This window comes from Talpa occidentalis, unplaced genomic scaffold (assembly GCF_014898055.3).
Source record: "Talpa occidentalis isolate TD23 unplaced genomic scaffold, MPIMG_talOcc4v2.1 talOcc4.4, whole genome shotgun sequence".
In the NCBI taxonomy this organism is placed as follows: domain Eukaryota; kingdom Metazoa; phylum Chordata; class Mammalia; order Eulipotyphla; family Talpidae; genus Talpa; species Talpa occidentalis.
In genome coordinates, this window is record NW_023604295.1 from 52,442,587 (window position 1) to 52,470,543 (window position 27,957).

The following is a 27,957-nucleotide window of genomic DNA, read 5'->3' on the forward strand; positions in this document are numbered from 1 at the left end:
AGGAAAGTGTCCTGATAGCTTGGTATGGAAGGGGTTAAGTCCTCAGCCATCCTATTCTAAAGTGATTTATGATAATGTGTAGTGTTTCAAAACTCTCCCTCACCCCAGTGAACAGCCCTCTCCCTCCCCACTGAGTCCTCTCTCAACGTGCTGAAATGGGAAGGAGGCGTGTTTTGCTGATCTGTTAAATTCTTAGTCAAGTTTCCTTGATTTCCAGCGGCTGCTGTTGTTTGAGTTTGGTTTGGATCAAAACTGAGGTTGTCCTGGCATTTCTGGGACTGAATCCAGGCAAGAGGAAGAAGAAAAAGAAGGAGAAGGAGAAGAGAAGAAAAGAGTGGCGGTGAGAAATAAAGGGAGGAGAGAAACTTAGGAAAAGAAAAAAAAAATCCTTTCAGCATCACATTCCTGTGTTTTCCCCCAGCCTGGAAAACATATTAATCCCAGTGCTTCTACACTCCGAGACAAAGGGACTGAGTCAGACTGTGGGGGAAAGGGTGATAAGAAGGATCCTGGAACTTAAAGAGAGAGAGCGAGATTCAGAAATAGCTGGGGCTCCACGTTAAGGGACATCCCGTGTCGGCACAGGGAACTGGCCACAGACACAGCATCGAGCAGAGACTACAGACAAATGGAGATGCGAAGACTTAAAAGGCCAGCACCTTTCACCTCCTCCAACTTGTCAAGGAGGTAAAAAAGACAGCGCCAGAGAAAAAGAAGCAGCTGAGCCCTCAGGTCAGAACAGGGTGTGGGTCTGGGGTGCTCTAGGACCGGAACTGCAGTTCACCCCCTCTGCATCACTCAACCTCCAAGAGAGAGAGTTTTGGAAGAAAAGCGTTGCATCTAGGAAACTGTCCTGGGACCTCACTCCAGATTGCTTTTTAAACCTCTGCATTCCATCTCCATGAGCCACAATGTAAGTGTGTGATCCTTTCTGTCTTTGCTGGGTTTGTCTGTTTCTTTGTTGCTTGTTTGAAGAAATGAAACATGCATGTTGTCATAATTAATATGCTCAGTGGGCATTTGCTCTGGGGCATCAGGGAGTCCGCTGAAAGAGTGAAAGCATGCTTACTGTAACTGCCTCTGCTGAGCACTGACAAATTACAGCACAGACAAATTAAAAGCAACAGGACCTCATCCTATTTTCCATTCCCTGATCTCCCTCCTTTAACCACCTCCTTTCCCCTCCCCTTAGCCAAGATAGAGAGAGAGAAAATGCCCAGGTCTGTTTGCAATTAAAAGATTTTCTTTCTCCCCACCCCCTTCTGTCTTTTGATCCTGATGTTTCTCAAAGTGGATTGCACAATGACATGGAGAATGGGACCCAGTTTCACCATGCTGCTGGCAATGTGGCTGGTGTGCGGATCGCAGCCCCACCCCCAGGCCACGAATCGAGGGAGCCACGGAGGGCGGAAAACACCTCTCTTTTCCCCAGTCAACAGTAGGCCAGCTCGGTTTCTGAGGCAGGCACGGACGTCTCAGGGAATGGAGGGAACCACTCTGGAAGAACCACACCTTCAGCCTCTCCAAAGAAGAAGGGGTGTGCCTCTGCTGAAAGTAGCTCGTGCAACTGCACTGCCGGCCCCGCTGGGCAACCACAGAGTCCTGCTGAGACCGACAGCCCGGAGTCCACCCCGTGAGATGGTGCGAGACGAGGGGGCCTCCGCTCGGTCAAGAATATTGCGCTTCCCCTCCGGGTCCAGCTCTCCCAACATCCTCGCCAGCTTTGCAGGGAAGAATCGAGTGTGGGTCATCTCCGCCCCTCATCCCTCAGAAGGCTACTACCGCCTCATGATGAGCCTCCTGAAGGACGATGTGTATTGCGAGCTGGCAGAAAGGCACATCCAGCAGATTGTGCTCTTCCACCAGGCGGGCGAGGAGGGAGGCAAGGTGCGCAGGATCACCAGTGAGGGCCAGGTGCTAGAGCAGCCCCTGGACCCCAGCCTCATCCCAAAGCTGATGAGTTTCTTGAAGCTGGAGAAGGGGAAGTTTGGCATGGTGCTGCTGAAGAAGACGCTGCAGGTAGAGGAGCGCTACCCTTACCCAGTCAGGCTGGAGGCCATGTATGAGGTCATCGACCAGGGTCCCATCCGCAAAATAGAGAAGATCAGGCAGAAAGGTTTTGTCCAAAAATGTAAGGCCTCTGGGTTAGAGGGCCAGGTGGTAGAGGAAATGAACAACGGTGGAGGGACAGGAAGACCAGGCCTGAGCAGTGAGAGGAGGAAAGAGGACCCGAGGAAAGCACAAGTCCCACCGACCAGAGACAGTCGGGTGAAGGTGATTAGAAAACCCATCACCACTACGGAGGCCCCTCCCCCACCTCCTCCAACCCCAAGAGCCACCACCCCACCGCCTGCGCCGGTCACCACAGTGACTCGGGCCACCTCTCGGGTGGTAACTGTGGCTGCGAGACCTGCAACCACCACGACCTTTCCGACCACTCAGAGGCCCTGGACCCCCCGGGTGAACCCTTCCTTAGATATCCACAAGCTTCCAGCCACGGCTGAGGTCACCACTGTCAGGACACCAGTGGCCTCAGAAAATCTCTACCCTCCACCCAGGAAGGAGCAGCACAGGGAGAGGCCGCAGGCCACCAGGAGGCCCAGCAAGGCCACGAGCTTTGAGAGCTTCACGGCTGCCCCGCCCACCACCATCTCGGAGCACGGAGCCAGGACTGGCACAGGCCGTTTCCGAGACAGGGACAATCGCACAGACAGGCGGGAGCATGGCCCCCGGGACCCAATTGTGGTGCCAGGGCCTCACAAACCAACAAAGGGGAAACCTCCCAAAAAGAAGGTCCAAGACAAAATTCTTAGCAATGAGTACGAGGACAAGTATGACGTCAGCCAGCCCACTGCCTCTCAGGGGGAGGAGGAGTTGCAGGTGGGGAACACTCCCTCCCAAAAAGCAAAGGAGACTAAAAAGCATGAAAGGCTTGAGAAACCTGAGAAGGAGAAGAAAAAAAAGGTAAAGAATGAGAAAGCAGAGAAGTTACTCAAGAGTGAAAAGCCAGTGAAGAAGGACAAGGCTGAGAAAAAGAGCAAACAGGAGAAAGAGAAGAACAAGAAGAAAAAGGCAGGTAAAACAGAGCAGGATGGCTACCTGAAGCCCACCACAAAACTCTTCACCCAGAGTCCCAAGAAGTCGGTGACTGACCTGCTGGGGTCCTTTGAAGGCAAACGAAGGCTCCTTGTAAGTAATCTCCTTGACATTGTTCTGTGGCAGAACGGCAGTGCGGGTTAAAATTTGGTTTGCTGTTTTTCTGAGATCACATTGCTAGATGGCAGCCATGGCTGAACCTGTACCCCCCTCAGGAAGGTCAGGAGTCTGTCAAGAAAGCCTAGCCAGACCAGCAGCAACTTTTGCCATAGATAAGTTGTGAACCTCTAGCCACACAAACTCACATCCCTAAGGCACAAGTCAATATTTGGGGATATAAGCTGAAGAAAGCCCCTGTGGTCAGTTGCTTCCAAACCCACCAGTACCCATCCCCTGTCTTTACTGCACTCTTCCTAGTGATAGTTCTGGGTGTGGCTTCCTTTTACTAAGTGCAAAGAATAAAAGAATGAACGAGTTCTTAAGCTGGCATGCATCAACTCTAATCATAATGTAGGAAAAGGGATTCTCTCTGTGTGAACTTAAGAACTAAAAGCATGTGTGTGGGGAAATGGCAAGGTTCCTTCTTTCCTCTCTAATTAGTTCTAATTATATCAACAATTGGAAGCCTCTGAAGGGAAAAAGTAAGGCAACTTGTGTGAGTAGGGAAGGGTCCTTGTCTGTGTGACGCTCACAAATACTTTGAGAACCGCTGCATGAAATCTCCCCTGTAAGGCTGTCTTCCCCCATCACTACCCAAACACCAGTAAAAAGCTTTCAAAAAGATGGAGAGTGGGGAACTGGTTTAATTATTCTGATTTCTAGTACCCTAGAGACATATCTGAATTTGGAGTCAAGATTTCCGTTTCTCCTGAATCTCTGCACAATGAGCACGTATATGGTATATGTGGTATATGTGTGTGGGGGGTGTGGTATGTGTGTGGGGGTGTGGTATATGTGGTTGTGTGTGGTGTGTGGTGTGTGGGTGTGATATATGTGGGTGGGTGTGGTATGTGTGCTGCTGTGTGTAGTATGTGGGAGTTTGTGGGTGTGTGTGGTATGTGTGGGTACGTTGGTATGTCTGATGTGGGGGGGGTGTGGGGATGGGCTTGGTGTATGTGTGGCATGTGTATATGCAGAGGACATAGGCATTTCTTACTCTCCAGTTTGCCCGTGTTTCTGAGTGTCAGGCGTATCAAGCAAGTCACAGGTCCTTCTCAGTAGCTCTCTTTTGGTCCTAACTTACTAGATCCAAAGAACAATAACAGAATCTAGTCAAACCCAAAGCAGGCTTTGGACAGGAGACATGCCATCCTAAATGCAAAGGTGGTTCTCATCAGTGGTGGGAGCATGGCTCCTTCTCCGCTCTGTGTGTCCTTGCCTACTCCTTTAGTGCTCTTCCAAGAGGTCTACACCATCTTCTTATGCTATCTTTACACTCTAGGTTGTCAAGGAGGAAAAGAGTGTGGTACAATTACTTCAGAGAAAAATCCATGTTGGGTAATATGATTCAATAATGAATCTCTTTAAAGGGAGACATTGTCAGGGGCAATTTCCCTCCTGCTGAAGGTGGAAGGCACCTCCATACCCTGTAACCCCCTCAGCAAAAACAGTGGGTCACTCAGCTCTCAGAGCCCTAGTTTTTCTCATTTGGCCTAAATTTTGATTAATGATCTTGGCAGAGCAACTCTGGTGCCCTTTTATCCTTAGTGGCATCAAAATATGTACATGTACATTTGAAATGTTATTCAGAGCAGAGACCCTGGTGTCCGAAAAGTCTCTTAACTGTTCCATTGACTGTGTATTATAACAAAACCTAAATATGATTGCGTAGGGGTGTGTATGTGTGTGTGTGTGTGTGTGTGTGTGTGTGTGTTGAGTCTTACTGTGTATTTTTTCTTTATTGTCCCTTATTTTTAACCACAACGTTAAAGTAACCATATAAACTAGGGTTAGCAGAGGATAGGCTGCTATTAGAGTGGTTTAACAGCTGTTTGGTTATTCCATGCACATAAATGTAAATGAAAATGTTTCCATCAGTACTAAAATATCACTGATTTCAGAGTAGAACTTTACCTGGTGCTTGAGTGTTAGCATATCAGTGGTGTGCTCTGTTGCTCTCCTCCTTCCTGAGTACTTGGGACATTGTCCAATCTGCTAAAGCACATCACCCATTCAGGCGACAGGGCAAGCGAAGTATTCCTCAACATCAGGTTTTGAGTAGGGGCACATAACAATAGGTAGAATGCCAGGATTGTAATTGTGCACCCATCTGGCAAATAGCCCATTGCCCCTAGTTTGTGAGTCAAAAGAAAAGGGTTTCAAACTGCTTGTCTGATATTAGTCATGCCTTTCACTCTGCCCTCTCTCCACTCCCTTAGTCAGGGATTTGAAAGCCCAGCTGGGTCTTTTCTGCTTTTAACTGTATTCCTGATCATAAATTTCTACCAAATGAAACTCAGATGACAGCTTCTGCTGATGTCATGTGAAGCAAAACAGAACCCAGCTGGAGCTGCTCTGTGTAGTGCTGCTCTTTAGGGCTGGTGAGAGAACCAGGTCTGTTATTAGAAAGTACCAACAGGAAACATTTCAATCTCATAGTTACACATGGGCCCAGTTGATGGTCATATCAGAAATGTGTTTTCTGAAGAGGCAAAGAGGTAGAAAAGACAAAGTGTAATGATATGATACAGAAGTTGTAGAAAGTAGAATCTGTTTCCCCAGAAACAGAGGAGACCAGTGTTTTTGGATAAAAGAATTTGTTGGTGCCATTTATCTTTTTTCACCTATTTTTCCTATCAAATAGGGCTGATATTTTTCAGGAAGTTCCATGATTCAGTTAATATTCATTAAGACTTAGCACTCTGCAAAATGACAAGTACTGTTGACAACGTATAACTCTAACTAGCCTCCACCTAACTCAGTGTTTTCAAACTGAAATGAAATTTGCGTTCCAAAAAAATTGTGCTTTTTTTTTAGCCCAGATTTCCAGTTTTTCAGTAACCTTGTGTCCAACTACAATTTGTCATAAGCCTGTAGTAGTTTACATCTATTTATATCATTGTTTATATGTGAAAACATGATGGCTATTTAACCAATTATGTAGAGAAATGCTAGCAACAACAGTTGGGTGAACAGTCTAGAGGCCTCCAAAGAAGCTGCAGGTAGAGCCAGGGATCCTATTCTTAGGTCAAAAATCAGTCCTTCAATTTCCCCTGCCTCTCAGCCCATCAACCACAAAAGACATACCTTGCAAGGTGCTTTGCCCAAATTGTGTGGTTTAATTTGCATAACAATCCCAGGCAGAAGGACTTATTAACTCCTTTTTACAGATGAGGAAAAGGAAGTTAAGAGAGGTTTAGACGTTTCCCAAGGTGGACAGATAATAAGGGGCAAAGTCAGAATTAGAACCCAAGACTTTGTCTTCCAAGTTCCTGCTCAAGCCATCCCCTCATCCTGTCTTCCTGCGGGGAGTGAGCTTCATCTGGACATATGCAATAAAGTAGAAAGACAAGAAATTATCCTGTTAATCAATACAGATATTTTAAAATTCATTTTCAACCTGACTTACCCCAATATTTGGGCTATATCTACTGGCAACATTTTGTGCTCAGTACAGATGTGGCATTTCTGCCTTAATAGCCAGCTAGTTCTCTGAACCTCCACTACCTGACTTTCCTGGCAGTTAGGGGAGAACGCTAGATTGAATGCCAGTGAACCTAATCCCTCAGACTGATTGGTGTCAGTTTGGAGTTGACAATAGTGAGAACACAGGTAAACTGTTTATCGCTAAGACATAGCACTAAGTGGAGTCTAACTGATAAACTATCATTTTGTGTCCTGAGATGTACCTGCTTTTCTAGCAACAAGAGTCCTCATGAGGCTGAAATTGCATTGGTTAAGCTCAGGTTTAAGCATTCTTTGGAGATCAAATCTTTTGTCATTTAAGTGAGTTATACTTTCAACCTTTCTCAGAAATTTGGATATTGGGACAATAATCTACTTATTTGGCTTAATTCTGGAAGAGAATATTAAGGGCTGCTTTACTAAGGCACTTGCATGAATGTTATTTTTCAGAATTCTAGAAAGCCTAGTATTTAAGCCTAACACAGTATTTAAACTAATCTGAGACTCAGAACACCTCTCCCTTTCCCCAGCATCTTCCTATTCTTGGTTGGTCCCTTCACTACTTATGCAAACTGACTTCTTGTGTGAGCACACTGGTTGAAACAGAAACATGAAAAAGAACCACAGCACAATTCTAACTAATGATTCATGCCCTGATTTATCAACTCCAAACTGGAGAGAGGCCAATGCTGGACAACAATGTTTGCTGAGAATTTCTAGGGTCTCTTTTAGGAAGAGGAGGCTGAAAACAGTTACCATTTTAAAAAGTTTGAAATATTTCCAAACTAGAAAATAAATGGAATGGGGATGTCAATATATAGGGAAAAAGTCCTGGAAATACGTTCAGGTCATCAGCCTTTTCTACTTTCCCTGTTGCAAACTCCAGGAGCAGATTCAGGGTAAGGGAGAGTGTTTTTGCTGAATGGTTTGTGGGCTGCACCTAGATATTTATGTGCTCCTGTACATTCACATACACATACATTTTGTTTTTTGTTTTGTTTGATTTTCACTACTTTATGAAGTTGGCAAAGAAGTTTTTCTACATAAGTATGAGAAAGCTGAGGTGCATAATAGTAAATGGACTTTCTAAGGCTACAAAGTAGCTGAGGTTGAACTAGGACTGAAATGCAGGCCTTCCAGCAAGGACACAGTCACCCTTACTCTGTGCCACTCTGCCAAGCTTCCTTTCATTTAATAATTTAGATTAATCTGGCTATGTTGTGAAGAGGTCACCTGAGAGAGGAATGGAGGAAAGGTTAGCAAGAGAGTCTGAAGCCAGGCTGTGGAGGGCCCAAGCTAGGAAATGAGTCATGCAGAATGAATGTCCCCTCACTGGTGGGTTGAAGAATCTTGAGGCAAAGGTCTCAAGGTGAAAATAAACATTAGAGCTCTTTATTTAAGTGTGATTTCCACTGACTGGCTGTCCATGACCAATTGCCACTGTGTTCAGAGATTCATGGGAGAAGTTGTCAGGAAGGAAAGGGTGAGGTTCTGTATGATTATATATTGTCTGCAAATCTCGATTATGCACAAGATGGAGAAGAACTGAGAGAGCTTTGCGGATTCTTGAAATCAGATCTTATCAGGGTATGTCTGTGGATTTTAAGGGTCCAGAGCAAAGTATGAGAAGAATAAAATGCAGTCCATATATGAACTTCAGTTACAGAGGCAGGTCATTATCAGTCATCCAGCATCTTGGCAGTTGTGCCATAGAGACTCCTCTAAATGTATTCTGAAATGGGTTTCTCCTTTATTTAGAAGATATTCAAAAGTCATTAATAGTAAACCTTTCTCTTACTTACTTTTGACCAGTTTGTGTTCTCCCTTAAACGTTAATTTTATTTATATCAATTCAGTATGTTTATGAACAAAGAATAGTCAGAAGGAAAAACCTAAAACATACTGACTGACAATAAAAATTTCAAGGTTTGGGTCACCATCAAAGCCTGAAGAAATATTTTTAAATGTCATATAGTTAATTAAAAACAAACCAAAAATACCATCACCACATCTTTTTATAGCCACTGTAAATCTTTTTTTAAGGCTAAGTATGATTTAATGAATAAATTTAGGGATATTTTATTATTTTTCCTCTTGGGAGAATGCATTTCTAAACCAAGTATGTCCTACCCACCCTGTTCTTCTGAATAGTCATATACATATGTAATCAAAAATAACTAAATCATGTCTACTCAATGGTCTAAGAAAAGCAAAAAACAAACTTCATCCCAGAAAACCTTTGCTAATGTTCCACTCAAATTCTATTGAACACATTTTAATTCTCATGAGGGAAAATATTTTGTCAGACACAGAGAATTCCTAGAAGGGAAAGCTGTAGGTAGCAATAACCACATCTCTGACAGAGAAAAATAAGATTAAGCTGATTTATTAACCACTTGTGATTTCCCTTTTGTAAAACATACCAAGTTAATAGCCCCAAATTCAAGATATATTTTGTAAGTTTAGATGGAGTAAATAGAAAAGCAACTGATAAATATAAATGTTGTCTAATGGAAGAAAGGGCATAAAAAAAAATAAAGAGTCTGGTCTCTGAGCTCAGTGATGAGCCAATAAAGGGTGAATAAGACATGCTTTTTGCAGATATCAGCCTAGTGAGTTATTTAGAATCAAAAAGCTCAACCAAGACCTGCACATGACCAGAATAAAAATTCATGTCTTCCCACCTCCAGGATAAACAGTGCCATACCCATACACTTGTGGAGTATGATACACAGTTCTGGTTTCTGTTTAGGGAAAACTTAGTGAAACTGGAGAGGGTTCAGGAAAGGGCAACTAAAATAATCAAGGGAATAGTAAAGGTTTTTATTTGGCTAGATGAAAACACTGAGACATTTTTGTGAGAGGGTGCAAAAGGATCCGTAGGAAAGAGTGGTATCCTCATTTTATCCAAAATAACAGAATGTGCCTTTTCCCAAGTGGCTGGTGACTTGGGCATCTCTTTCTATTGCTCTGTTATTCCTCTTTTTCCCAAGAAGAAGTTAGAGGTTACAAAGTGAAGGGGAAAGACACAGGGGCTAGGTGAAAAATATCATGTCAGAGTTGGAGAGAAGGCTGAAGTGAAAATGAAAAATCTTTCCTGTTGGAGTCCACCATGAACTCTGTGCAGTGACAATGAGCATATTCAATGTGACAAGACACTGACCAAAAGACCATCATGAAAGCTCTGTACAAGGTGGGCTAATACAACTTCTAAAGCATAGAATGTTCCATAGTGCCCAGGGCCTGGGTACAAAATTCCCTCAATTCTTTGAGGCATGATCAGAATAATAATAACAGTAAACTCTAAATTCACAAAAATCTGAGCTCATTAGGATAATGAACATCAAAATCAAGGAAGGGAAATAGCATTTATTGAATAATTATTACATGGCAACTACTCATGTAATGTTTACAACCGTCTTGCAAAATAAGTATTCCTATACAGAGTTCACAAACGAAACACACATAGACTAGTAGTGAAAGTAAATTGTGGAAGTTAATAGAAAATTCTAAGTTGTGTGGAGCCATTTTAAAAAAGCCTTTCCAGTGTTCTTTTTTGAACCTAATTATGTGAACTGTCCAACAAAACAGCTATTTACTTTAATTTAGTTGTCAGTCACTATTAACCCTCTCTTCCAAATCAAGATGAAATTTTGCCTCAGTGTGAAACTATCACTATGAACTAACCTATGCTTGTCTTCACTCAACCCCAGCTGATCACTGCTCCTAAGGTTGAGAACAACATGTATGTGCAACAGCGAGATGAGTATCTGGAAAGTTTCTGCAAGATGGCCACCAGGAAAATCTCCGTGATCACTATCTTTGGCCCTATCCACAACAGCACCATGAAAATCGACCACTTCCAACTAGGTTTGCTTAAAAATTTGAATTATATTATAGTTCTCATTCTAAAGTGGGACAAACTATTGGAGAGGTTGCTGGGGAATCAAAAGAAAAATTCAGATGTACAGAAGGCTCTTTTGTTGTGGTAACAAAGGTCAGTTTATTCATTCCTGATGGTTCTGGCAATTAAATTTTTGGCAATTTCAAATGAAAAACCTACAAGTACTCTGAGGTTTGAAAGTCAGTAAGGTAGAGAAAAAAATGAGGGCAGTAATGCAGGGGGGCAAGGGCCTGGGGTAGGAGAGAAGCAGAGAAGTATTCAGACCCAGTCAGGAGGAATCCAGATCACTATCTCCTGTTCCTTTAGAAACAGCCTAAACAGCCTTTAGGTTGCAAGTGACTCACTTACAGGTGGGGACCTGCAAGGCCAGGTAATAGAGGGAAATAACCAGGGCTGAAAGAAGATATAAAGCTAAATAAAAAGTCACTGAAAATATAGCTAGAAGTGTGCCCAAGTCATGCTGGAGAACAAAAAAAATTGGCTAAATATAAAGTTTTCATGATTTCTCATATTAATGATGCATGTGAGACTTGAGGGGCCCACAATTGGCATTGGGCAATTGAAATTTAACTTACTGTGGTTCTTACAGGCACATGGTAAGAATTACTGTAAGTATTTAAGCCTCCTAGTCAGAATCTCCAAATATGACCCATGCAGTTTTTTTATAATTATTCCATCTCTAGAATTTTATTTTTAAATCTTTTCTTACATGCATTCTCTACTTTTAAAAAAGTTCTCTTTTTAACTACAATGAAAGTCCTTCCTGTTCCACTATTTGCATATTCTGCATATTTTTCATAAAATATTTAATTTGAAAACATCTGCATTAAGACAAAATATATTTTCCCCAATAGTGAACATTTAAGTTCTGCACATATAACACATTACCTCGCCAATTTTTCTGTCTTGTGATCCTGGTAAAATTGAACATCAATCAGTCATAATTATGCCATAATTTGATTTGAATATGATCTAAGCTTTTCTTATTGTGATAGAAATACTTGGCATGAGATTTATCTTCTCCTAACCTTTAAGTGATAGTACAGTATTACTAGCTACAGGCACAATGCTGGCCAGTTTATCTCTAGGACTTAACTTGGGAAGAAAGTTTTATTTATGTGTTCTCTACATTTATTGGCTCACCTCTCACTGAGATAGCACCAAAAGAAATAAATAGCTCTCTTTCCAATGTCCTATCATAAATCCTTGAATTGGTGATTGGTTTGTGGACATTTATTTCTGTGTTGTGTGTATATTTGGTGGGGTGGGGAGTAGGACACCACCACCACCAAAACTATCCTTAACCAAATCAACAATAATTATACTAGCAGAAGGCACAGGCCTTTTGGAGTCAAACAGACCTGTTCAAATTCACAGTAACAATGTATTTATTGGGTGACCTTAAGCAAGCTATCTCCTAAATTTCAGCTTAAAAAATAATTATATCTATTACAAACTATGGTAAGGATTTAGTAAGATCATGTGTGTGAATATCTGTCATGTACTAAGTACATAATTGTGGTCATCATTACCACCATTTGTTCTGGCAGTTATCTGGAGATTGATGAACTGTCACGGGAGACTAGAGCTCTTACAACTGAAAAGCACTTATAATTGCTTTCTGCTGATGACAAATGTTGACAACGAACTCTCACAGCTGCTCTTCAATGTCAGGCTGACAATGCCTGGTGACAAAGTTGAAACCCATGAGACTAATATTATAAGGCCACAAATTTAGTGGTTAACTAGGATTCCATTGTTTGCTTCCTGCATTTTCAAATAGTAGCATGAGCCAGCAAGCTTAATTATAATCCAGATGTCTAGAAAGGAAGTAGGACTTCAGCCCCATACAGAATTGGTGTTGGCTGGTGATAAAAGCCCTTTTCCACCAGGTGTTCCCAGTGTCAAATGTGTTCCACCAACTGTTACACAGAGTTCCTTCTCATTCCTCATTTCAGAGAAGTTTGGAAAAATCATTATATCTTCCACCTCAACCTTTATATGGTCTTAACTGTTATAAGCATCTGGTGCAGCCTTGGCAATTTTTAGCACCATTCCTGCTGCTTTTTAGACTAGACATCTGGATTGAATACGATTCTAGAGGGACTGAGGTTTTCTTTTCTGTCTTATTGGAAATCAGGTATTACAATTTGGGTGTTTGGCTTTCATTGAGTGGCAGCTTGGACATGATTTGGGGGGCCTTTAATTTTGTTCCTCATTTAATTCCTGGAAGGTCTTTCTCTCCTTGTGTCATGTCCCAGTTACCTTCATGGGCAAGACTGGAGTATTTTTCAGCCAAGTCTGGGAGTCTGCCGTGGGAAAACAGGAATTGGCATGCACCATGTTCTCAGTGAACCAAACTCCAGCCTTGACCAATTTTCAACTGGATGTCTATCAGATGGCCTTACTTTCCTTAAAAAATAAAACACTCTACTTTTCCAGATATTTACTGGACTTTAAAAGCAGAGCCTCATATTCAACTCCAGTATGAGCTATACTCACCAGCTGTTCAATCTCCATAAATGTATTTGAAACATCTGTGATGGACCTACAATACCAGGACACTTACCTTAAGGTCCCAGATATCAGCATAAAATGTTTTTTTTATGCTTCAGCAAATTCCAGAGCAGAATAAGTCCATCTAGTTTAACCATCCCAAATATATGTGAGGGTTGAGAATGATTGGACATTAAACAGCATTCTTAATTATTATAACAATAATAATAACATAACAATCTAGAATAGAAACATTGGTGTATATGTTAAGAGGATTAATTATTGTCAAATAGGGATATGTAGCTGATTAAATGTACTTTATTTCAGAATGGAAAGAGAAGTTGGGGGAAAACCAGCAGTCATGCTTCTTTTTGAGGAAAATATAGGGATAAAAAATACTTTGACGCTGGTGTTTGATCACCAAATTCTAAGGACTAGAACCCATAAGACATTTTATGAGGCAAAGGAAGTTCTTTGATAACTTTTTCTAAAGAAAGAGGACTTTGAGGGTAATAGATAAAGAAGAAGGTAGAATAGTTGATGGTAGTGGAATGTGGAAACAGGAGAGAAAGTGTTGATTCTTTATTTACATGAGCAAGGAACTCATAGGTGAATTTTTAAAATAACTTTTGTGAGAATGATGGAATACATTTCAGCCTAAACAACTCTGACTTTGATCCTGTGGAAGATAACTGTTCTTTATGAATGTCTCACAACTACCAGGATTGATCTATAACAGTGTAAAAATGCTGCTTTCACTTAGGAGGGGACTTTGCCCAAATCCTCCTTTTACCAGTGGTGACAATGCCTGGCAGTTAACTGCCTTCCATAGCCCCTGCACCCTGTGTGGGGAGGCAATGCTGGGGGAGTGATCAAATTTCCAGTCTCCGGCTATGGTGTCCCTCTCTGATTATTCAGCCTGATTATCAGTCACTCTAGATTGATAATCTAGAGGGTAGAGAAGGTAGAGAGACTTCCCCTAACTTGTTCATTACCCTTCTTCTGCCCTGGATATTTCCAACATCAAGAGTATGTCAAGGTCAACCCCCGACAATCAAGGGACAAAAAGCACCTGATCAATCAAATATAAAAAAATATAAGTGTTTGAAGAATGTAGGGAAGAGATTAGCTCTCCAGTTGCAGTCATCTTAGAAGATATTAAGAGAATTTTTAAATTGAGTGGATTTTTTGGAGGGGATTTGAAAACTGAGTAGATTTTTGAGAGGTGATAAATCTATTTGAGGTACTTTTTGTCTTTAGTTTTTAAAAATAAATGATGTTGCTTTTTATTCCAAAGTCAAAGCTATCTAAAAAGTATGCATAGACAAGTCTTACTCATTCCTGACCCCATTATCCTATTACTCCTGCCTCTATGGCTATTTTTATGACTCCTTGTTTATTTATTTAGTGCCTCTCTATGTAAATAATTATAAATATCTCTGTTTCCTTTATTTTTATATGTACTTTTCTGCACTCTACTTTTTCACTGAAATATATTTCCTGGAGGTCTTTCCTTATGAGTATTTAGAGATCATCCCATTCTTTATTAAGCCACTGTGAGAGTCTACCATGGTTTACTTAACCAGTATCCTTGTTGATGGACACTTGGATTGTTTTCATATTTTGTTACTATAAACAATTTCATCATTAGTTACCATGCACCTGTGTTACTCTCTGCATGCTCTGTATGTGGATCTAGTTCCCTGGTGAGTGGGAGTGATGACTCATTACTGGGATGAGACGGCAAGTCTTCTCCCAGGGGTGACTCGGCAGTCTTCACTCTGGCTTTGCTTCTGATTCACTGCCACCAGGATGGGCAGACTTGGGGCTTCATCATCTTTAGACGAGGGACTTTCAAAATGGGTTCACTTATCTATTTTTATATTTATGTGTTCACATTGGAAAGTTTTCATTCAAACAAAATGTTAATGAAAAAGTGCAACTAATAAAAACTGTTCTAAGTCTCAAGATGGAGGCCCAGAGCCTCTATTCACTTATGCCCCACTGATTTCTGTCCTGACACACCCAGATTTACTCACATTTCATTTTCCTTAAGATAATGAGAAACCCATGCGAGTGGTGGATGATGAGGATTTGGTAGACCAGCATCTCATCAGCGAGCTGAGGAAAGAATACGGAATGACCTACAATGACTTCTTCATGGTGCTGACGGATACAGACCTGAGAGTCAAGGTATGGGCTCCTGTTTGAGATAACACAGTGTCATGCCTTAAGATAGTGACTAAATTATTTTTCAATGAGTCTTAGACTCATGAGTAAACCCAGATTATTTTATAAATGGAAAGGACTTGAAATAGAGAAAATATTCCATTTTATCTTATAAAATTTGTGTCTAGAAATGTGGCTTCTATAAAACAGTGGGTTGGATGACTTCCCATAGGCCAACTACTTAACTCAGACTAAATTCTTCTCTAACATCAGTACATGTGTTCATCAGACATTTAATAGCTATGATGTGCCAGGTTGTGGAGCTAAAAAGAGAGTGTTTGGTCTTTGCCTTCAGGAAAGCCAGGTTTAACTTAGGCTTATTTTGCAAGATTCTGGAAGATTGCCCCCTGATCTAACATGGACAAGACAGCAGGGTTTTACAACAACTTTCTCCTTATACTTAGGGACAAAGGTTCTGAACCACGAAAAACTGTGCCATGTAATCATAAGAATAATAACAAAAATAATTCACTTTTTGAGTGCTTTCAATTTGCCAGGTGCTCACTTAAAGTCTTTACAACCCCTACTTCAAACCTCTAAGATGAATAACAAGTATTATCTTTGTTTCACAGAGGAACAATCAAAGACTCAGGGTTATTAAATAATATGCCCATGTTCACCCAGTAAGAGATGGACTTGATACTCACAGAGGCTGACTCCAGAGCCCACTGGCTTAAGACTCTAATATGTCGATATTATTATGTTTATGAAAAAGACTGCCTGGGCTTTCTGAAAAGCTGATTCAACTTGCAATATTTTTCTAGATCTGGAGCAAGATCTCCTCATTAATTCAATCCACATTTGTGTTGCCTCACCTCTAATGTAGAAGTTTGGAGGATCATCCCTAAGGTCTTTGCCAGCTTTCACATTCTATGGTTTACTGAATTCCCAATGAGGTCATAGCTCCAAGTCGCGTTCCAAGCTGCTCTTTGGCTTATGCTGGTTCTGTTTATCCAGCCCCAAATCCATCTCAGATTGTTGTTGTAAATCCAGACAGTTATGATCCAGGACACTGATTTTCATTATCCTTAAGTTGATCCCAACTTTTTCCCGAGAATACATAAACAAACATGACCTAATTTTAGTAATACTCACTCAATAAAGTACTCTTTGAGTGGTTTATGTGGCTTCCTGATGACACAGAACATGCTTCCTTCTAGTGGAAAATTACCCTTCTTGCTCAGGTCAGATTCTCATCTTATTCCATCCTGTGTTATATACAGCTTCTCCCACTTTTTCTCCAGTGGTATAGTGAATAAGGAACAGCTTGGTCCCAGAGGCATGGTAATGAATCTGATATGTATAGTGAGGAAGGCATGTACCCTTTCCAATAAAAGGAGTGCAGTTGAAAAGAAATCCTTGTAAAATATAAGGGGCATTTGTTTCATGGATAGTGAGCCTTAAAACATAGAAGAGGTGCCACTATAGGAGAAAGTTTATAAATCATCTAATTTTCTAGGTTCTGATTTCCCCAGACCTCCCCTGAATTCTTCCAGGTTATCTGTCCTCTAAACAGAGGGAAGAAACACACTTATACATTATATCCATTCTATTTTGTCTTAAACAGCAGTACTATGAGGTGCCTATAGCAATGAAGTCTGTGTTCGACTTGATTGACACTTTTCAGTCCCGAATCAAAGACTTGGAAAAGCAGAAGAAGGAGGGCATTGTCTGCAAGGAAGACAAGAAGCAGTCACTGGAGAACTTTCTATCCAGGTACCCCACCTTTGGAGACCTCCAGAAGGCAGATGGGAATGTTCTCTGAGTGAGCTAATGAAAATGTCCCAGTAATACAGCAGCACCTGTGTGCCTGTGAACTTCCTGCTGAAAGCAGTCTTATCCACAGCATTTTGGCCGCTGGGTTCAGTCTAGTCCTGTTGGGAGTAGCTCTGGTCACAAGGCTGGTTGGGGCCAGCTCCAAGCTTGAATGGTGATTGGTAGCTTTGGAGAAGTTTTTTCTCCCTTCCTCTCCTTTTTGAGCACAGATGATAGAGTTTTGAGCTGTGAAGATTAATTTATTCTGTCAGTGTATTGGAGGGCTTTCTACACAGGATGTTACTTACATATTTATTTATTAGGTCCCATTTAGTTCCAAAAAGGATTTGAATGCTTCCTTCCAACTCTGTGGAAAATGACAAAAAAGCCCACTAGGACTGCAAAAGGAGAAATCCTCTTGACCCAGCTCCCTATTCCTAGGGAAGTGTGATTTTTGAAAACCACTGTAGGGAAACTCCAGTTTGTACACAGAGAAAAATGTAAATGCTATCACCAACTTCCCCCTTCACTCCTCCTCCATGTTGGATCAAAATTCTGCTGAGTCACTGAGGTTCAGAGTGGGATAACTGGATCATATGGAATTTCTATTTTTAATATTTTAAGGAATCTCTATCTGCTTTCCATAATGACTGCACCAATATCTTCTGAAAATACCATTCTCATCGGTGTGAGATAGTAGCTCATTGTTGTTTTGATTTGTGTCCCCCTAATAGTAAGAGATGCTAAACATCTTTTCTTTTGCCTATTAGCCATCTGAATGTCCTCTTTAGAGAAGTATGTTTTTAGATCCTCTGCAATTTTTTTTAAAATATTTATTCATGGGCCTCCCCGGTGGTGCAGCGGTTGAGCGCTGGGTTGCGAAGCGTCCACGGCCTCTGCAGCGCCGGTTCGATCCCAGGCTGCTCCCTGGCCACTTGGAGGAGGGTCCCACATGGCGCGCAGACCTCTCCTGCCGCCCGCTGCTCCCCTCAGCAGTGTACTTTGGTCCTTCTGCCTGCTCTGCTCCCCGCTCTTGCTCTGGTGAATTCTCTCACCCTCCCGCGCTTCTGACTGTACCCAGTGCTTATATAAATAAATAAATAAATCTCAAGAAGAGACCAATATAAAGTGACCCATGTATTTAAAAAAAAAAATATTTATTCATGCAACAAGAGCTGGTGTACAGGTAAGAGGTGTGGGAGGTCAGAGGATTCACCAGAGACAGAGTGGGGATCAGAACAGGCAGATTGACTGAAGTACACTGCTGAGGGGAGCAGCAGGCGAGTCAGGAGAGGTCTGCTGTGCCATGTGGGCTGTTCCCTAGCTGGCCTGGGGATCGAACTAGTACTGCAATGGCTGCAGACAGCTTCATAGGTTGCATCTTAACCCTTGCGCCACCAGGGAGGCCCCCTCCGCCCATTTTTAATCAGGTTTTTGTTTTTAATTGCTGAGTTTTATGAGTTCTTTGTATATTTTAGCTATTAACTCCTTGTCAAACATAAGATGTGCAAATATCTTCTCTCACTAAGTAAGATGTCTTTCAATACTAAAGATAATGAACACCCAAACCTAGAACAAGTAAGTAATCAATAAATTCTGGCTTTCAGTAGTATTAAGATCAATTATTAAGCTCCACATTAGAGAACTTTGTCATAAAGGTGGAGGCAAGAGAAGGAAATTTAATAGGCACCTTGAAATTAAAACCCAGGCAAATAAAACTGACATTAAAAAAAAAAATAACAGGTCTATAAATAAACCAATAACCAATGGGAATTTTCCTTCAAATCTGCTGAGTTGTTGGTAAATCTGTACAGCCTGGTTTCAGCTGACCAGATTCTGAAGTTAGTCTAGTTTTTAGCAACACTAATCTGGTTCAGGCTATAATTACCTTTCTTTGTGACAGAAGCCACAGAGGGTGGGCAGATGCAGACTAATTTGGGAATATTGGTTAAGAGAAGTACATACAAGCACAGCTTATAGAATTTTTATTTGCAAAGAGCCTAAAGTGACAGAAGAACAGTTTGTCTAAAATAAGGCTCTGCATCACATTCAATATCTCTTGTTACATCCTATGGAAGTTATTTCCTTCAGTGTCTGTCCTGGGGTTTAGTATCTTAATGTAGATGTCTGTGAGTGGAAGCATCATTAACTTAGGAGGAAGCAACCTTCTCTTGGTTGTGTCTCAGAGCCCAGCCCTCGCCAATCACGACAGCTTTCAGTGGTGCACACAGGTAAACAAGTTAAAATATACCTCTCCCAAAATAACTCCCTCAAGGACACCCTACAGCTCTGTGTGAGGCCAGGAAGGCTGGCCTGGTGTGGAGGCCGACTAGGGGCTGGTGCTGGTCTGGCATGCCTCCTAAGGAAGCAGAGAAAGTACTGGAGAGGGTATTTGTGACCCAATAGCAGTTGCTGTTCCCTTTCCCAGGAAACTCGGACAGTCTCAGACGCTCCTCTCCCCTCCTCTGTGCCAAATACATTCGTCTCTCTATCCTCAGTGGAGATTTTAGTTGTTCTTTCCCTTTGAAGCAAAACAAGCTGAGGAAGTGAATGTAATGCCACAGCAAGCAGTTCTTGGCCAGCCTTGCTACAGGCGTCCATTCAGAGGCTGGATTTCATCAGACTATCATTTTCTCTCATTCACCCAAACCACTATTCCCCTAAGAGGCCATTTTCTTTGGGGTTGAAAACGCTCATGTTCACTCTGAGGCTGGAAGGGGCACAGGGAAAGAAGCCATGAATAAAATCAACTGGCTTCAGCTCAGTGAGTGCACTAATACCCCATAGTCTCCTGCCCTGAAGGCAGAAACAAAACCTCTTCTCTAGTGAAGGTGGAATTTGAGACAACTGCATTCAACTGTCCCTTGGATGTAACCCCCCCTTTTCATATCCTCTTAAGGATATGACAGCCCAGTCAAGTATCTGCATCTCTATGGGTGCCCAGCTAGGGAAACCACTGTACCAGAAACTGGAGAAATCTGTATTTTGGTACCACCTCTTAGCTACTCCTTCACTTCTCTAAGTCTCATCTTGTCATCTGTAAAATGCAGAAAATAAGCCATTCCTTCACTGAGCTCTAATGAGGGAACACATACCTTGTAGGTGAAGGAAAGCTATAAAATGACATACAACATAAGGATTAAATAGATTAACATAGAGCATTGTGATCGATAATGTCCAAAGTCTTTAATAGGCAAAGTTCTACATGGAGACATCAGCCAGTGAAGACGTGGCCTATAGTTATGTCATAACATGGAGAGGTTACATCGATGGGTTTTAGAGTTTATTTCTTCTAACACCTCTTTGAAGTAGTTGTTCTTGACTAGCAAAAAACTGAGACTGGGATGAACTGGGTGACATGCACAAGGACACCCAAAAAGTAGGGGTACCAAAACATGAACTCAAGTTTTCAAGGTACAACACAATACTCTGTCTGTTACCTTATTGTGTTGGAACTGGAATAGCAGAATCAAATTTACTATTTGTTCTAAAATCCTGTGGCTCTAGGTTTAGACCTTTCCACATCATAGGAGCACTCTGTGTGCATTGGTCCTAATTAATGAAAATTTTAGAACCTACATTGGCCTCTGAAAGAAACCACTGGCTACTGAGGAAGGCACACACACCTTTTTTCCCCCAGAAAACCTCCTTGACCCATACTTTCATATTTTCCTTACCCCTGCCACTGTCATCTACTTACATGCAGCTCTTTTTCTACTCTATTTGATACCCGTAGTGTCATTTCTTAACACCCTCCAAACTCTAGGGCACTCTGCTGGAACTTAAGTTTTCTTTAGTTCTCTTCTCATTTCCCTATTTCTGTTGCTACAATTTAGCATATCATTTTGGCCAGTCTTCATCTCTCCCCAAGAGCTTCATCTCTCCCTATGTGACCCCACCAGGTGTGATGACCAGACTCAGGCCTGAGGCCTCCTGCAATTGCCACAGAGGGAGACTGTGAAATAACAACAGAAAAAGGGCAAGTAATGTGGTAGGACAGTTTAATGGCTTTGAGGAGCAATGAGGTATTTCTCAGGGACAGTCTTTTTTTTTTTTTTTTTTTTTTTTTTTTTTAATTCTGGGCATAGGAAAAACTGGCAGGCAACACAACCCTGCTTCCTCACACTGACCTCTATTGTTTGTTTGAAGCAGTAATGGTAGCTTCTGCTTCTCTGCCAGGTTCCGATGGAGGCGGCGGTTGCTGGTGATCTCTGCTCCTAATGATGAAGACTGGGCCTATTCACAGCAGCTCTCTGCCCTCAGTGGCCAGGCATGCAATTTTGGTGAGTGGGGCGCCTCATCTTCCCTGCTTTCCCATACCACCCTCTCATCCTGGTCATTTCTGAAATGGAACATAGTAGCTTAGATCATCTAAATATTCCCCAGTTCAGACTGATTTCCAGACACTTACTCAGTTTTACTGAGTATAAAGTTACTTTCAGACTGTGGCCTTAGTCAACTTGGCTCTATTTTTTTTTTTTTTTCCCTCTCAATCCTTTCAGGTTCTTTGTTGAAGTATTTGAAAATATTTGCTGTTTGGCTTTCAGTGATCTATAGTATGTGTCTTACTTGTTTTACTTTGTTTCAAGATCATAAATCTTTAGGTATCATCATTCACTTAGACAGTACTTACCTGACATTGGGTACATATACATAAATTGTCTTTTGTAAAACAGGGTTTTTGGGAGTTAATGTATTCATTGAAGCGCACTATATTATATTGCCATTCCCTTAAAAAGTACTTGATTTATAATTGGGCACCAAGAAGATAGCAAGATCTGTTAAACAGAAATTTATTTTTGAGAGAAGCATGTCAAAGAGAAACATAGTTATTTTGATTATTTTGTAGTTAAGTGTTTTGATGTATCCTTCCTTTCCCAAACATTATTATCCTAGTGGTGGAAAGAGCTAAATCATTTTGAATATCAACATAAAGAAAGGTAAATGCATAGTACACTGAATTTATTGTTAAAGTCAGTGGGGAGCCAAGGAGACAATGGATATTTCAAAAGTGGAAAACACAACTGAAATCTCAATTAATTGATATACTTCCACAGAGGAAAAATTTTGTGCAAGTCACTAAAGAAGAGAAAAAATAACTGGTGACCAAAATTTAAACATTTATAATTGGAACCTATATGAATCAAATTTATTTTGATGCATCTATTAGAAAGAATAATCATTTGTTATTTTCAAAGCAACATGTTCTTGAGTTATTAAGTGAGAGAGTAAGTAAACATTTTGCAAAGCATCAACAGAGCCTGGGGCATGGCTGTGACCCAGATTCTGTAAATTGTAAACACATTTAAGTTTTGAGATGTGAAATAATAAAACAAAACAGAAAACATGTTTATAATATTAAGAATAATTAGAATAGTTGTGAAATTTTGCCTTTATCCCTTTAATCAAGGTTAATGACTTAAGTCTTTATATTCAATATATAAGATTTGATTGTGCCAGTATTTTAAAGCATATTTTAAATTATTGATAGCCACCAGTGGTGCTAGGTAACAGTTCTCAGAACAGTTAATCACCCTTCACAATAAAAATATAAATAAAATCATGACTTGTTAATTTTTAATGGTCTCTTTGCAACAGCTGTTAAGTGGTGTTTTATCTTTAATGTCCGCACACAGAACTTAAGTCATGTTAGTGTGGGCAAACATAAATATAACATGCAGAAAATAAGAACAATTCACATCTCCCAGTTATAATTAAATCTATAATCTCCCCTATTAAACACATGGCTCAACAACATGTAAAAAGGAATGTTTCACTTTTCTGAGAGAAGAGTAAAGGCCACAACATTTGTGAGGGGAAGGAATAGCATTTTGGTTGGATTTTCACTCTTCTTTATAAAGATTTTCACTCTTCTACCCCAGACAACTTCTAGTTCTCTTCTCCCTGGGATCATTGACATTCTTAGTGTTAGTGCTGAGTTATGATCCTGCTAGTCTAGGATTCTGAAACTATGAAATCTTGATATGAGTGTAGGTTTCTTTGTCCTCCTATATTCTTTTTTCTGAATCTCTTCACATGCTCTTCATCTTCAAAAGAATTCCAAGAAGCTGCCAAAGCATGACCTTTTCTCCTTTCCTGCAACCTTAGCCAAGGGTGAGAAGCAAATGCACCTTTGAATCTTCAAAATAAATGATAAGAACCAGCCTTTTAAGCCAACAAATGTTTGTGCAAAGGAAGTCAGGACCTATTGCTTTAACACTCACATTTTGGGGTCTGCAGTCTTTCCTGAGAGACAGTTGGGTTTTCCAGATTAGTTTTTATGACTTCAGGTCTGACATTTTTCAGAACACTCATCAGCTTAGACCATCTCAGATATTTTAATGTTCCTGTTTGTCACTTAATCACAGTGAGAATCACAGTTTAAGAGGAAATTCTATTTTAATCTACAAACAAAACCAAACCACATCTTACTCTATTGTTAACCCTAAAATCTACAATTTGTCTTTTCCAAGATTTTAAAGGTATTCATTTTTAGGGAAAATTTAAAAATGGATTATTTTACCAAATCAGGTTATATACTTTTTAAACTTAGAGATTTTTAATTCAGGCATCCAATCTTGGGAAGTAAAAAAATGGCTTGCTAATTCTATGGCTTTCTTTTTTTCCCCCCTCAGGTCTGCGTCACATAACCATTCTGAAGCTTCTAGGTGTTGGAGAGGAAGTTGGGGGAGTTTTAGAACTGTTCCCCATTAATGGTATGGTACTGTAATTTTCAAGCAGTCTTAAGTTCAGTTCAATCATATCAAGCTATATGCAAGAAGTGGTATGACTGTAATAAAGAACTTTCGCTGAATCCTCCCCAAGTTGTGTGTGTGTGTATGTGTGTGTGTGTGTGTGTGTGTGTGAATGAAACACAACCCCTAATACCTGTAATATAAACACATTCATAAGTGACAGTAAATTTTTTTTTAACTAAGATGATGTTTTTTGTATAAATTTGGTTTTAGGGTTTACAAAGCATTTTCATCTATGTTACTTCATTTAATTCTTACAGTAATTTTATGAGGCACAGAGTTTTGTGGGCCATAGATTGCATGATTGATAGGGAATCATCTGAATGATTCCCTTTCATATGTGAAGACATATTCAAAAAGGCTCAGAGAAACTGAAAGAAAATGACTAGTGACTAGAAGTTACAAGAAGCAAATCTACTCTAAGATTAAACTCTTTACATGAGACAATGTGTATAAAATCCCTGGCACAGTACTGGGCAGAGTGGACGCCCAGCAGGTGTCAGTCCCCTCCCCTCTCCCTCTTTCTTCTTTTGACTAATCATTAGAGTTTAAATACCTTTATCTTGATCCTAATTGGTGTTTTCCACCTTTGACAATGAAATACACTTTTCGTTATAAATATAATAATATCAAAAGGAAAACTATCCTTGCAAAGAAGTAACTAAGCTAATTGGAAATAAACTTAGAAATGTAAATATTAAAATCTTTGTTCATGGTAAATTTTAATGAATCTTTCTAAGATTAAATTAAGATTCTAGTTTTATATTTAGTAACATTCCTATAAAAGAGACATTACCTGCCCCAACATTTGACATTAATAATGTTGTAGAAGATCAGGGACATTTTATTTCTAGTAGAAAAAATATTATAAACTTCTTCAATTGAATTTTGAGCTAAAGAGAACAGACTCCTGGGTCCTGTATTATCACAGGGATTTTTTTTCTCGAGTGGAGGTTTGCTTGAGCTCTAACTTGAATCCACCAACACCTTTTCTGTTTCTCTTCTAGGGAGCTCTGTCGTGGATCGGGAAGACATACCAGCTCATTTGGTGAAAGACATTCGTAACTATTTTCAAGTGAGCCCGGAATACTTCTCCATGCTTCTAGTTGGGAAGGATGGAAATGTAAAATCCTGGTATCCTTCCCCCATGTGGTCCATGGTGATCGTGTACGACTTAATTGACTCCATGCAACTCCGGAGACAGGAAATGGCCATTCAGCAGTCACTGGGAATGCGCTGCCCGGAAGATGAGTATGCAGGCTATGGTTACCATAGTTACCACCAAGGCTACCAGGATGGTTACCAGGATGACTACCGTCATCATGAGAGCTACCACCATGGATACCCGTACTGAACAGAAGTATGTAAACTTAGCCCCAGTTTTCCCTGTGGCTGTTAAAGCCACGTGTGGCCAGCTACAGAGGGAGTTCTTCCACTTTGCCTACCTTCCTTGCCTCTCTCTTTCAGAGTTCTTCCACGATTAAATAAATAGCAAATTTTTGCCTATTTGTGAATTATTGAACTCTTAAATCATAAAGATGTTTGAAAGAATTGTTTGCTTCTCTAACTGGATGGTGCCCTAGGGCTGAATAATGGTCCTGAAAATAGACATTTTCCTTTGCTTACAAAAATAGGAGTTTTAGCATACAAATTCTACAAAATTATTAGTATTTATACCTTCCTTTTACTTTTTTAAAAGGGATTAATTGGTTTAACTGAAAACCATCGTTGTTAAAATTAGAAATCACAGGGCCTCCCCTGGTGGCGCAGCGGTTGAGAGCTGGGCTGCGAGGCTGCCTGCAGTCTCTGCAGCACCGGTTCATTACCCCGGCCACCGACAAGGATCCCACCAAAAAAAAAAAAAAAAAAAATTAGAAATCGCAGCACAGATGTTTTCAGGATACACCTGAACATATGAAACAGATATTAATAGTTTCACCACCTTTTGAAATGCCAATCCAATCTAACTTGGCTCTGCTTTCTATTATGTCTCTTTTATGAAGCTCAGTACCTTGGGAGTCCAGTAATATTGGCTACCAAAGCCAGCAGAGTACCTAAATCAGCTTCCTGCCCTGTTTCTGTTATCTTTAGTATTTCTCAGAGCTAGATCAGGTCAAAAGAATTCCTAAATCACCATGAGAATCTGGCACTGCAGGTCAAATTCATGGACTCCTGGCCTAGAAAACCTTGACTCCTCATGCTTGATCCTCTGTACTTAATTGTTTAAGGGGCCTATTACCATGCTATCACCATCTTAGAAAAGGAAAGTATGGTGAAGGAGATTATATCCAGGGATTATATGCAGGGATTCTTTTTCAAAGGCAAATGTTACTAAACAGTGTATAAAAGAGTAGCTGGAGTACAAAATATAATCCTTGCCTTTGAAAAAGAATTTAATTTTTATATGTGGCATATCAAATTGCATTATAATCAGAAAAGCTGACAGATGCTTAGACCATAGGTAATGAGGACAAAGGGTCAGTTGTAACAGAATTTGATGGATGCCTTTAAAAGTCACTGCCCTTGGGGAAATTGCTAGTGCTTGTCCTGCCATATATTTATCTGTGCGACCTGAGGTTTCATTTTATCTCTCAGTTTTTCATCTCCAAATAGAAGAGTAGGATTAGATCTCTAAATTCTGTCTAACTCTAATGGATTTTTTTTTTTACTATTACAGTTAAGACTGTTAAGATCAGAAGCTTCCCTTGATCAAATTGGTGTTTAATTCTCAGAGAACCCAGATGTCGTTTTTAGAATCAGGTTAGATTTTTTTACTTATATTTTCTATGTGTTTTGCTAAAAACCAGAAATACAAAACCGAAAAAGGCATTTCCCTGTACAGAAGTACACAGAGCAGTAAAGGACAGTCATGTACACAGTTAGTTGTAAAATAGTATGTATAAATCAATGATGGGACCTGATATGAGGGGTAGAAGGAAGCAGAGAGAGATGAGTGAGGACAGTTCTTTAGTATTTCAGAGGCTAGAATTATTACATTGCTCTCCCTGTCATACTCCCTCTGATTTGAGCAAGTAACTCATAATCACACCATTGTCACTAGGGTCAACGGCCCTTGGACAGTCACCACACTGGCACTGCTTACCTGGGGAACTTCTTAGCTCCTCCAGATTTAAGAAGTTGTCAGGATGTCCAGAAAGTTGGTGGCACTTGTATTCATTTATAAATACCACCACCTTCAAAAAAGAACCAAAATGAACAGAAAATGAATTTATCAAAGAAAACTTCATCATGATTGAAAGCAAGGAATAGCCTTAACCTAGCATGAACTTTGAAAATGTGTTCCTCTTTACCATCCCCAACTTGGGGGAACTGGGCACTCAGAAAGACTAGTAATACACTTGCTGTTCCTGTGAGGATCAGTTGTGACTGAGAAGCCAAAGATAAATGACATGACTGTGTTCTACCTTTCCTCCCCACCTTCCCACCCCTGTGCTTCCTAATTGCAGGACAGTTTCAGAGATAAGTGTCTATAGAGGACAAAGTTGGTTTACAGTTAGCTTGGAAAAATTTTATCTTATCTTTGGACCACCAGGACATCTGGCTTTTGGCCAACATAAACAGAGTGAGATTTATAGGGTGTTATTTAAAGTCTGAGACTATTCTGGTGCTCCCCAGGGTCAGTTTCTTTAATATGGTTTCCAACTGGCTTAATAGGTTAAGTAAATCTCATTGATTATATGGCCAGTGAGGTATGCAAATTCTGAGAAATCTGAGCTATTCCAAAGTCTGAGCTATCTCCAAATTCTGAGCTATTCCAAAGTCAAGTTTCCTCATAGGTCTTGGTAGTTCAAGCTGGAGATAGTGGAGACTGTGGTCTATATGAGCAAACAAAAATGTGGTGATGTCTCTGGGACTGCAGTGTTCACACTTTCTACTTCTTGCTGCACTATATTCCTTGCCTTTAATAAAAGTATAATGTAGGTGTGCTCTGTGGTGTCAGTGAGTCCTTTTAAATATAAGAACATAGGAAATCTTTGCAGTATGTGTGTGTGTGTGTGTGTGTGTGTGTGTGTGTATACAAAGAAGTTTATGTTTGTAGGTATTGAGTAAAATAGAATAAAGGTCTACCCTGAGAAC

At 40.5% G+C, this 27,957-nt stretch overlaps 1 protein-coding gene across 1 annotated transcript; it reads left to right on the forward strand.

Annotated features, from left to right (window-relative positions):
• CCDC80 (coiled-coil domain containing 80) lies at positions 1 to 25,365 on the forward strand. The gene is made up of 8 exons (XM_037525554.2): positions 1 to 913; positions 1,292 to 3,189; positions 10,434 to 10,590; positions 15,177 to 15,313; positions 16,917 to 17,065; positions 21,284 to 21,387; positions 23,740 to 23,820; positions 24,867 to 25,365. Exons 2-8 carry the CDS (start codon positions 1,303 to 1,305, stop codon positions 25,211 to 25,213), a joined length of 2,862 nt encoding a protein of 953 aa, XP_037381451.1. The 5' UTR covers positions 1 to 913; positions 1,292 to 1,302; the 3' UTR covers positions 25,214 to 25,365.
• Positions 25,366 to 27,957: the final 2,592 nt, after the last annotated feature.